The sequence below is a fragment of the Sorghum bicolor genome, chromosome 9 (genome assembly GCF_000003195.3).
Source record: "Sorghum bicolor cultivar BTx623 chromosome 9, Sorghum_bicolor_NCBIv3, whole genome shotgun sequence".
Taxonomy (NCBI): domain Eukaryota; kingdom Viridiplantae; phylum Streptophyta; class Magnoliopsida; order Poales; family Poaceae; genus Sorghum; species Sorghum bicolor.
The window spans coordinates 9,217,186-9,229,883 of record NC_012878.2 but is presented as its reverse complement, the minus strand read 5'-3'; the positions used below and the strand labels follow the sequence as shown (position 1 = coordinate 9,229,883).

Below are 12,698 nucleotides of genomic sequence, written 5' to 3'. Positions count from 1 at the left end.
TCTCGCAACCTGTTTGTACGCCCCTACTACAAGCACCTTTGGGTGCAAGGCAATACAGACCTCCGATCTCCCTGGACGTAGGGCATCCTTGGTCTGAACCAGTATAAACTCTCTGTGTTCCACTTGCATCACCATCCGGGCTTAGACAGTCACGCATTCTTATACTTGTTTGTGTCTAGACCACGAGTCTAGACGCCGACAACAGGTGTCTGCTCACCAAGGAGTCACCAATGCTCCAAATTTTCTCGTGCGTGTGGAGTTGAGTGGGTTTTAAACAAGAAAAAAGTTTACTTTTCCTCCCCTAACTTTCATGATAGTCTGCTTTTCGTCCCTTAACTTTAAAACCGGACAAACCACCTCTATCAACTTTTCAAACCGTACATTTTACCTCCCTACAACAATTTTTGAAGGCGGTTTTGCTACAACAAATAGTAGTTTCCTACAGTGTCAGTGGTTTTGTATTTTCTTTTTTATTTATTTCGGCTAAATTTTAAAAAATCATAGTAAATCACAGAAAATCATAAAATAAAAATCCAACTTTGTTGGACTCCACGTGAGTTCTATACAGTGAACATATAATATGGTATACTTAGTACAAAGTTTTTGCTATGAAGGTTTTATCTTTTTCTTTTTTTATTTTGGCTAAATCTTTGAAACATCATAGTAAATTATAGAAAAATTATAAAATTAGAAATCTGATTTTGTTAGACTCGACATGAGCATATCTGTACAGTGAACATATAATATAGTATGCTTTAGGGCTTGTTTAGTTGGAAAGCGAAAAAAATTTGGGTGTCACATCAGATGTTTCGTATGATGTCGGAAGGGGTGTCCGGATACTAATAAAAAACTAATTATATAACTCGCTTGGAAACTTTGAGACGAATTTATTAAGCCTTATTAATCTATCATTAGCACATGTAAGTTACTGTAACACTTAAGGCTAATCATGGACTATCTAGGCTTAAAAGATTCGTCTCATGATTTTCAACAAAACTATGTAATTAGTTTATTTTTTATCTATATTTAATACTCCATGCATGTGTCTAAACTTTTGATGGGATGGGTGAAAACTTTTTGGGTGAGGAACTAAACAAGGCCTAATATAATTTTTTAATTGTAACTTTATATCTATACTTTTGTATAATTAATTAAAATAATTCATAGTTGCAACTTCTATAATTACTTTTTTGGACTAAAGCATACCATATTGTATGTTTACTGTGTATATCTATTTATATGAAGTCCAACAAAATTATAAAATTAGATTTTCTATTTTATAATTTTCTATGATTTACTATAAATTTTCAAAGATTCAACCAAATAAATAAATAAAGAAATATAGAAAAAAACACAAAAACCTTCATAGCAAAAACTTTGTACTAAAGCATGTCATATTATATGTTCACTGTGTAGATCTACTCATGTGGAGACCAACAAAATTGCATCTCTCACTTTATGATTTTTCTATGATTTAATATGATTTTTTAAAGACTCAACAAACATAATTAAACAAAGAAAAAGATAAAACACCGTTACTTTAGCAAAACTATTATTCATTGTAGCAAAACCGTATTTGAAACTGCCCCAGAGAGGTAAAATACACGGTTTGAAAACTTGAGAGAGGTTGTTTGTTTGATTTAGAAATTAAGGAAGGAAAAATAGATTTTCATAAAAAATAGGAGACGAAAAGTAGACTTTTTCTTTTAAACCACCCTAATGTCATAACGCGGAGGGGACGTGTTCTTGGGTGTCTACAAGAGCTTGAAAAGGATTTAAAAAGTATCTACGGCCAATAAATCAAGATCGAGAATGTTTTACTGAACACTATCTACTCGAGAAGGGCTTTGTGTTTCATTTATTTAGATCAAAAGAGAGAAAATAATTAGCCAAGAGTACCATCTCTGACATGTCCAGGTGATATTTGAAGTTATAAGCAATTTGTTGGACATGTCCAAAAGGCAATCTGTTGGATTAAAGCACTTTAAGGCTCTTGCTAAATTTTAGTCAACTAAAATTATTTTAGCTACTTTTAGATGACTAGTAGAATTAAACTATTTTAATTCATTTTTAGTCAGTGTGTTTGAAACTTTAGTTACTACAGTGACTAAAGTTTAGCAAGGGACAAAAAAAAGCTTTAAATCTCCTAAATAGCAGTATTTTTAATTGGGAGCCTTTTTTTTACAACCAATTGGGGAGCCTTTTGGTAATTTGTCGGAGACAACAGTAGTTCTTGCTTTTTGGAGTTCAAAATCTGCAAATTCGGGAGCATCGAATCCACTAAGGCCTTGTTTAGATCTAAAAAGTATTTAGATTTTGATATTGTAACATTTTCGTTTTTATTTGATAAATATTGTCTAATAATAGAGTAACTAAGCTTAAAAAATTCGTCTCGTAATTTACAGACAAATTGTGTAATTAGTTTTTGTTTTATCTATATTTAATGTTCCATGTATATGCTTAAAGATTCGATGTGAGGGAAAATGTTGAATTTTTTTTTAGTTTTTAGAGTGAACTAAACAAGACCTAAGTTCAACCTCTGGCCCACTCACCAGTGACAGCCTCCTCCAGGGCTTTCTCGTGTATCATCATTTCGGCTACCCAAATCTCTCCATCCACGGCGACGCCCGACCGATCCGTCAGCCAGCCCCATCTCCACCACACCCTCCCCGTCCCCGACGAAGCAGCGGAGCGGCGAGGCGCCCGAAGTCGGCGCCTCACCAATTGCTTCTCCGCGCTCGCGCGCGCCGCCTCCCCGCACTCGGATGCCCCCTGCGCCGGCGCCTAGAGCGGCGGCCGTCTAGCGGGCGCCCGGAGCGGTGAACCCACCGATGGCCGACGCTCTCCTCCTTCCGCGCCGCTTCCTCGCGCCGTCGCCAGCCGCATCCGGCGTCTCTTCATCCGCCTCTTCGTCCCCGCCGTGCTGTTGGGTGCTGTCGGCGCCCGGCTCCCCGCGGCGGGCGCGCCTGGCGGCCGCTCACCCGCAACCCCGGCCTCGCCGGCTCACTCGATACAAGGTGCGCGTCCTGGGCTGAAATATCTGCATCCGGCTTTGTTGTTTGTCAGCCGCCGCGGTGTGCCGCTCTACCGCGTTGTTGGGACTTTCCGGTGTGAACGATGTGGAGGAGGGAGGTTTGTGGCGTTGCTGCAGTGCTCTGTATTGCCACTGTAGATTAGAGGGTATACGGTTTTTGTACCGCGTAGGAGACCTTGCAATTCCACGCCATTTATGAGCGAGTAAAATCGTAGGTGAATTTCGTGGTTTCTTCTGTGCCTTCAATATTTTGTTGCTCATTGAGCAGTTGGTCATAAGGTAAGTCGACTAATTTGTTGAATTACACCTCTTCGTTTCCAGTGTCCTCGTTATAGATTCGGGAGTGTCTGGTGTTTAGTTCTGAATCTACTATTATTTCTATTGCTCTGCCATGTGAAAAGAAAATGCATACCAGTGACTTACTGTAAGCACTGTACTATGCGAATTACATAGTGCATTGGTGCTTGTTTCATTTGGGTTCATTACTTCATTTTGGTGTTAAGCAGTGTGTTGAGTGCTACCTTTTTCCCTCTCCGTGTCTAAGTAGTTCACCAGGATGTGTGGTAACGTGGAATATTCAATTGCACTTTATTTTAGTTGAATTGTGCGATTCTTGCTTGGTTGAACTTGTGCATGTTTTAAAGAAAGGCTTGTGTGCTGTGTTCAGTCATGCGGGACTATGCTACTTAGTTTACACTGCAGGGTGTTTGATTGTTATGGTTTTGTCGTGTTGATTATTCCAGACTTATGCAGCAGAGCCAAAGAGTGGTGAGCAACCGAAATGGTGGGAGAAAAATGCTGGACCAAACATGATTGACATCCACTCCACGGTGGAGTTCTTGGATGCACTTAGAGATGCTGGAGACAGGCTTGTTATTGTTGAGTTCTACGGGACCTGGTGCGGTTCATGCAGGGCTCTCTTTCCAAGGGTAATGATATTAATCGTGAATATAACTACTGGATGCTTGATTGGTTCTGTCTGAAGCACGTCATATTTCTAATGGTTACCTGCTGTACTCCTAGTGTTAATTATGCCTTTGCATTGTTACCTGCTACATATCATTTAGGATGCACAAATTGAATATTATTTTTGAAACATTGTAGCTCTTTAAAAGCATGTCAAAGCATTAATTTTGGTGTCCTAAGATTAGGAAAGTCGTATTGTCAAATTATACACCCTTTAGCAATGCATTCCTCTGTGTTATCGTTTTTTTGCGAGACCCAGTTACAGACGCAGACGCTCACAAACACGAGCACACACACACCCCCCCCTATGAACGCACGCACGCACACCCTACCCCTATGAGCACCTCATTTAAATGGAAAAAGTAAATGAACACAAATGTTATTGCCAGGGTTGTATCATGACTTGAGAGGGTCCTCCAAGTGCATGATATTAGGGAATCTAGATGCGAAATGCAGATTAGATAGTAATACTATGGAATCTAGAAATGCCTGCAAGGCTGCAACAATGTAATTTGTAACAAGTTTCTTGGGGAAATGTTAAGTGCTTGGAATTTCCCATTGCAACAACTTTAAAGATTGTCATTAGGCTAATACTACTTAATACGATCCTTATTTCTGGATGTTTTGGACTACAGTGTAGAGTAGTGGAACTGGTTTCCAATAAGGCCTTGTTTGGATGCACATGTATCCACATCAATCCACATGTGTTGAGGTGGATTGAAGTGGAAATTAGTTTAAGTTTCACTCCAATCCACTTCAACACATGTGGATTGAGGTGGATACATGTACATAATTTGTAGAATGGGAGCTCAGAACTTTGTTTGGTCGCATGGAGGTATTGGAACCTTTTTAGAGTGGAAAGAGCATAGATATTTGCATTTAGGTCACGTGAAACTCAAGTTTGTTAACATTTTGACAAAACTGAACAGTTAACAGGCAGGGAATAACAGCTGACAAGCTTCCTGAAAACATTCAGTGCAACTGAATGATAGTTAAGACCTTTTGTCTTTGCTACAATCCTACTTGCATCACATTTTCATTGGTCATCTAACTTAGGTATACTGTGAATTTGAGTTGCAACTGGTTATCTATGCTCTGGCTATCAACTTGTTACCATTGAACTACTCTGCACTTGAGAGTTCTATTTCAGCCTGGACTAAGTAGTTTATGGTTATAACCTATAACTGTGAATTGGTCAAGATACCTTTGGAGTTTGGACGACTACTAGCAACTGACAAGGTTTACTAAAACAACAACAAAGCCTTTGTCCTAAATAAGTTGGGGGTAGGCTACAGATGAAACCCAGTAAAAAGTAAAAACCTCAGGGGTCGCATGAAGAAGAAGAGGTAGCAGTAGTAATAACTGTAGTAAACTAGTAACAGTAATAAAAGGTGACTCCAAAAAAAAAACCTTGTAAAAGGTGAACTATACCCTAGGTCTTGCTTTGGGGATATGGATTGCTGATTACGACATGCCTCCACCCAAAGATAGATCTTTCGTTCCATTTTCTTGAAGCCCTCTTTACTTCCTCATCGCACATTAAGTTTGGCCTACCTCAGCCTCTTTTTACATTATTGGCGTGACATAAGATGCAATGAATCAGTGCCACCCCTACCTTATCACTTGTATTATTGTTTTGAAGTCGACCCTTCCTAGCTAGAATGACCACAAATCTATTGCAACATGTGCATCTCTGCTACATGTATCAGCTAGACATGCCACTCTTTGGTAGGCCAGCATTCTGCACTGCCCAACACTCTGGTACCAATTGCTGTCCGAAATAACTTACTCTTTAGCTTCTGTGGGTTATGGCACCTTCAGAGGATGCCAGAAGCTTGGAGCAATTCATCCGCCCAGCTTTGAATCTATGACTAACATCTTCCTTGATATCACTCTGTAACATTGATCCCTTGCGCTGGTTGAGACTAGACCCTTCGCTTCCAAAGTCTTGTTTCCATGACTCCATTCCTATTGAAACTCCATTCCTATTAACCCTGTGTGACTTTGCCAACTAGTACCACATCCTCAGCGAAGAGCACACACTAAGGGATAACCAGTTAGCCACTTAAAGTGTTCGCTCATGCTAAATATTTGTGCACTTTGAGTAAATCCATATTGGAGATGTTTTAGTTGCTTGTATAGATGCATAGTAAACCCATAATAGAGATGTTTTAGTCTCTTGAATGTTTGCCTTTACCTACTCATTATTCTGACACTGTAGATCTATTTACACTGCCATCTGATCGACCTGTAGTAGCGTTTATAGTTTATATAGTTCCTGAAATCTGTTGTAAATCTGATGCTCTTTCAATGATACCAGCTCTGCCGGACAGCTTTGGAGAACCCTGATATATTGTTTCTAAAAGTGAATTTTGATGAAAACAAACCTATGTGCAAACGACTGAATGTCAAAGTTCTTCCTTCCTTCCATTTTTACCGTGGAGCTGATGGGCTACTGGTGGCTTTCTCCTGTTCCTTAGCTAAGGTATGAGTGTGAGTGCCTCACCTGTTGCTGCATGATATTGAATGAGATAAGTGATCCCTTTATACATTTGATGCCTTTTGTGAATCCCATTTTGTTGTGAAATATCGTGAGCTTTTTTTTTCTTCTTTTTTCTTTTGGCTTTAGTTTAAGTTTTCTTTCATACCATCTCTCCCCTCTGTTTTCTATTTCTGATTGTGCTAGAATATGAACTGCACTTTTCCATTTCATATTTCTGAACAAGCTGCAACGGTTGAGCTGTAAATCATTCTCATTGTATTACTTCTGCACAGTTTTGTACCTAAATAAGCCATTTTGCATTTACAGTTTCAAAAGCTGAAGGATGCCATTGCAATGCACAACACTGCTCGTTGCAGCATTGGTCCACCTGTTGGAGTTGGCGATGTTGACTTGCTGGATAGCACGAGCCCTCAAGAGAAACCTGCAGAAGCTAGTCCACGGTAGATTCATCAGAATGAGCTCCTCCCTATCCACTTCTACATCCTTCTCATTGTTTTCTTCACTCTAGATCTTAATGTAATCAGTTCAGTAGAATCTAAGTACCCTCGATTCATGAATCACATGCATGGATTATTGTAAAAGCATTCTTGAAGCCTTGTCTGGTTGCAAATCAATCCCAGGGGGTGGAGGGGATTTAAATCCCTAGCCTCCCAATCCCCTTTACCCCCTTGTAATGGGGAACAAGCAAACAAGGCCCGAAAGGGAAAAAGTGTATTATAGCGTGATGACTGTACCTTTTGCTGGACAGAAGAACCTAGAATTGTACATCATTTTAGGTGAAGACGCCATGAACATTGAAGCGCCCTTGTGGGCCGTTTTATGTAGTCTGTCAGTCCACTATCATTTTGCACGTCTCCACCGTTGTTTTAACAGATTGTACTTTGTTTGTTGTAAAGTTCACATCACATCAGATCAGGATCTTGACCAAAAACAAACAACAGTGTTACTCTCTTGGTCCTAGAAAAAAAAATCTACATTGTTCTAATTCAATATGTTAAGTTTGATTAAAATTTATATTGAAATATATATATTTGGCAAAACTAAACAAGTATCATTAGATTAATTATGGAATACATGTTAATAGTACAAACTTAATATAGTTTTACTAGACTAAATCTGAATTATATTCTTTATAGGATGGAGGTAGTACGCATGCCAACTTAATTTATCTTGTTTGGCTTCAGCGTTTTTCTTAGTCTTAATAAGCGTGAACCAAACTTAATAAATAGAAGTACAGAGTAATTTCTATTGAGCATGCTTTATTATAATCTTTTTTAAGATTAATGCTTACCGTAGGACGGACGTCCATCCGGAGGGATCCGTCTACATGCTGCGTGCTGCGCGTCTCCCGTGTCCCGTGCTATGAACTTTTCTTAATTATCGTGACCTTCTTTAATTAATTTATTTTCAATCACCAATTACTCCTCTCACCACTCGCGTCCCCAGGATATGTTGCTAGTGTCTTGTTTACATCACATTCCACCTGTGGTCTCTATCTTTTTTCTTGGTCCTCATGCTATAATAATCTGTCAGGAGCACAACAATAGTCCACCACGTAGGCTATGCTGACAGTATTGTGCATGGTGTGTTCTATTCATATGCAATTGAGAGTGATGTCATACATATGCCGTGATAGAGAGAGAATGGAGTTTGTGAGAGGGAGCACTCACATCTGCAACACCATTTGCTTCTCCGATGCTCCCTCGTGATCGTAGACATCGAGCTTCGCACTGGTCTATGTGTTTGATATTTTATGTGGATGTTGCGCATCCTCTACTCTCTCCGTTCTAAAAAAAATATCGTTTTAGGTTTTCGTGACACAAGTTTAACTCGATTCATAGACAATATGTGCAATATTTGTATCTTTAAATAAATTTGTTAAAAACTAGACTTAAAGATCTTTCCAATAATACTAATTATGTACTATAAGTACTAATATTTTTTTAGTATATATTTTGTTAAATTTATTTCTCGAGAAGCGCAAATAACACTTATTTTTTAGACGGAGGGAGTATGTTTCAATGGCTATATTTGTATGTTGTAGTTATAGCTTCCAAATGTTTCAGCTGTTTTATTTAGATGTTGCACTTTTTTATCTGGATATTGCATATGTTGCAGTGCCTATACACATATGTTGCAAATGTATGTTCCAAATGTTGCGCATGTTTTAAGTGTGTTTAGCTAGATTTTGCATATATTACAATAACCATACGCGTATGTTGCAAGTGTTTGTTCCAAAATGTTTCACATGTGTTTAAATGCATGTTTGACTATACGCATATCTTACAAGCGTTTGTTCCAAATATTTTTACCTGTGTTAGACGTATGTTACAAGTGTTTTATCTGAATATTATATATGTTACAGTGACTATACGCGTATATTGTAATTGTTTGTTCCAAATATTTCACCTCTTTAGAGTATGTTGTAGTGACTATGCATACTCCGGATGTTACCGGCATTTTATTTTAATTTGTTTCAGCATGTTGCAATAACAAGTACTACTCTCTCTAAGGCCTTGTTTAGTTCGTGAAAATTTTTAGGTTTCGCTACTGTAGCACTTTTGGCTTTATTTGATAATTATTATTCAATTATAGACTAACTAGGTTCAAAAGATTCATCTCACAAATTACAGGTAAACTGTGTAATTAGTTATCTTTTTTTATGTATATTTAATGTTTCATGCATGTGCCGTAAGATTTGATGTGATGGAAAATCTTGAACAATTTTGGGAACTAAACAAGGCCTAAGTGCTATAACTCGCGGACACGCATAGGCTACATGCATCTAGACACGCACAGGCTACAGGCATCTAGCTAGTACTATCTATCTCTATCATGCAAGCCAGCTCCAACATACTTGGATATGCGTGCAAGGGACACAGAACAAAGGATGGTCCTCTATCGGGTTAACACATGGATATACGCGCGACGTTTCTTCTCTTTCTTTCACATGCAGTTGGAGCAGTGTCTCAGTCCTATGGTCCTATGGGGCAGCGTGGCGCCTAGTGCTCCCTCCTTTTCTCTCGCATGCAGTTGAATGGGCCCTATGCGTAGGGCGCCTAGTGCTCCCTCCTTTTCTTTCGCATGCAGTTGAATGGGCCCTACACATGTGCTAGTGCAGATGTAACCAGAAGGAGTAGCAAGCGCAGAGGTCAGTAGAAAAGGTACGAGACAGCGTCGTAGGCACAACAGTAAGCGAGCGTCCGGACACGTGTATCAGTCCGGACGTCCGGACGCTAGTATAACCGTATCAAGTATTCTATAATGGACGCAGTATAAGGGCTTCTCGAGTGGCAAGGAAAAAGCAACTCATGAGTCCTAGCCGGACCATGATGAATCTTCATACAACTGCACTAATCGACTCAGAAAAGGAGAGAAGAATTCAAGTCATGTTCTTGCATCGGTTCATCGTGATTAAAAAATCAGAATAGAGAGACACTAGGAGAGACTCGAGAGCGAGAGGCTTCAAGCTAGTTTTTTACGAGGAGTCGACTCACCAGTGAAGAAGCAAGAGTTGAACAAAAAAAAACATACTTGTGTCAGTTTTTTTTTTCTAGTGAGTCGACTCACCAACTGGGGTTGCTCTAATAACATATATCTTCTTACCTCTCGTTTGAGTGATGTATGGAAAGTTTTTTTTATCTCACCCTTTTAGTATTGTGGAATGGAGGAATATAATAATCTATATATCTTCTTACTCCTGGTTTGAACAGTGCATGTAAAGTTTTTTATCCTATCTTTCTGTCTTGATTGGAGCTGTTCCTTTGTAACATATACATCTTCTTAATAGACATGTAACCAGGGAAATTCCTCATGTTTTCTAAAAGTATAAAAAACCTATTTTGTATTTTTGTTACCGTTGTTCGGAGGTCAAAATTAATTATTTGGTGAAAGGTACAATTCATTGAATATTTTTTAAAGAAAACAGGAGGAGCTCTCTATACATATATATATATATATATATATATATATATATATATATATATATATATATATATATATATATATATATATATATATATATATATATATATATAACGATCTAGGCCTGAGGTCGACCAAGACGATGGCTATGGAAGCCATGGGGGGAGGAGGTAAGGATGCAATGACAACACAGAGGGTGGAGGGAGGAGGCAACGGCTACATGGAAGGCAAGCGCTAGGTGCCGTGGTGACCGCATCTCACGCCGCTGCGCCGCCGCTGTCGGCATCGTACTGGCAACAGGGATTGATCGGAGGTGAGGAAGAGGAGGAAACGATATGGCTCAGGATGAAACCACCGAACAACAAGGGCGACCTCATTTGATCCCTAAACCAGTCCGCACCAGTAGCACGGTACTGGAAGACCAGCAACAGGAATGCAGCGTGGCCACGTGGCGACCGTATGAAAACAGTAACCAAAGGCCTTAAGAAAGCACGGATCCTAGGCGCTATATGAAGTTTCATATAATGAGAGGAATCTAGGTAGATTTTACAAGAGTATTTCTATGACCAGGGATGAAAACGGGAATGCATATCGGCGATATCATATTTGTTTTTATATTTCTGGTCGGATTCGGATTCGAATAGGGATAATGTCAATCATGTCGGATAAGATATGATTGGATGTCGACATCATAAATATACGATTTAAGTATTCGGATACGGATATGGTACTGAATATTGAATATTCGGACTTAGATACAGACATATCTGAATATCTCTAAACAAATTCGGTCTCGAATACAGTCGAAAAATATCCGTACCGTTTTCATCCCTATCTATGACAAAAAAACCAAAAGCAAAGTGGCAAAGTGATTATGTAATCTATACATGAACCCACACACAGTATTGCAGAGCCTTTTATGGCTGGCAAGTTTGTTAGGTGTTTAGAATCTACTTCATTAGTACTTTTCAGCGAAACAACAATGTTTTTTCTCATAATAAATCAGCATCACACTGAGAGCCAAAGTGAAAAACCTGTGTTTTCTATGAATGTGCGCACGCTAAATTGAATTTTGGCCTTGAACGGGCAATGCAATACGAGCCCTCGTACTGAACAAAGTAGGCCAATTCAACACTAAAGTATTCTCCACTCGCAATCCACTTTCAAGTAATAACAATTGTGTCTTCTTTGGCGTTTAGGTGAACCCATATGTATGCATACCAATCCTGGACGATTACTTGTAATAAGGAACCCTAAAATGTGCACGTTTTTCCTCTGAACTAGCTAGGTTCGACAGTTGGATTTGTAAAGAAAACGACCCGCATCTTCTGATGACCTGATGCATCTCCTCGTCCAATACTCCAATGGTGTCTCTGTTCATCATTGAACAATGCCACAGTGACGGCCGGTTTCCATTGACTTTTGTCGTCCAATACTGTAAATCATCTGACTAACATGTCATCCACTCCGTCATGGGTTATTGTCACCGTTGAAATGTGAACCGGCTGCTGAGCTCCTGAGCCTCTCGGTCTAAGGTGATGTGTGTTCCTCCAACCCACGAAGAGAGCTATTCTTTTAGAACACGAAAAATTCTCCGTGTTCAGGCATTTTTCCGTGCGAAAATTAACTAATTCCTGTGAAATTCCTGTGGCGGAGGCAGAAATATTTTCTAGGTGTGGCGAATTTATAAAGGTCAAACATGTATGATGTAACTATCAACTATGTAAGGACACTAAAACAGTATCTAAATATGTATATTACTTTGTGATCAACAAATATATCAGAGACCTAAAAGTAAAGCATTGGCACTTTAAAGACCTCACTAAATGAAGATTACAAAGATAATTGATCACCAATTTACCATCTAGGATCTGCAAAGCATAGATGCATAGATTAACCATGAATTAGCAACTAGTAGTATCATAGATAGATCGAATAATAGAAAGTATATTTTTATTCAAGATTGACGAAACAAATACATACCAAGATTTATTTATGTACAGATTTTGGCAATGACATTCTTCTAGTTTTTTTTCTTTTGAAGTCTTTCTTAATTTCAGAAAGATCAAGTCCTTCGAATATGCCTCGCTCAATGTAGCACACCATCAGGTCATTAAGCCAAGTATCTGACATTTCGTTGCATAACTCAGTCTTGATAATCTTCATAAATGAGAAGGCCCTCTCAACATATGCTGTTATATTGGTAGTAGTAACCCCAACTCAATACGATAAACTAGAAGGGACATAATTAACACGAAAAGTTAAGCTAAT

General features: G+C 38.9%; 1 protein-coding gene across 1 annotated transcript; it reads left to right on the top strand.

Moving 5' to 3' along the window:
- LOC8055722 (thioredoxin-like 2, chloroplastic) lies at positions 2,592-7,346 on the top strand. Its single transcript, XM_002440722.2, has 4 exons — positions 2,592-3,017; positions 3,778-3,963; positions 6,321-6,485; positions 6,810-7,346. Exons 1-4 carry the CDS (start codon positions 2,832-2,834, stop codon positions 6,945-6,947), a joined length of 675 nt encoding a protein of 224 aa, XP_002440767.1. The 5' UTR covers positions 2,592-2,831; the 3' UTR covers positions 6,948-7,346.

Bases quoted from the DNA above. Each gene is read 5' to 3' on its own strand.
- LOC8055722 (XM_002440722.2), top strand. From the start codon at position 2,832: ATGGCCGACGCTCTCCTCCTTCCGCGCCGCTTCCTCGCGCCGTCGCCA. The intron at 3,018-3,777 runs GTGCGCGTCCTG...TGATTATTCCAG, and splicing joins GCCGGCTCACTCGATACAAG to ACTTATGCAGCAGAGCCAAA. The intron at 3,964-6,320 runs GTAATGATATTA...CAATGATACCAG, and splicing joins GCAGGGCTCTCTTTCCAAGG to CTCTGCCGGACAGCTTTGGA.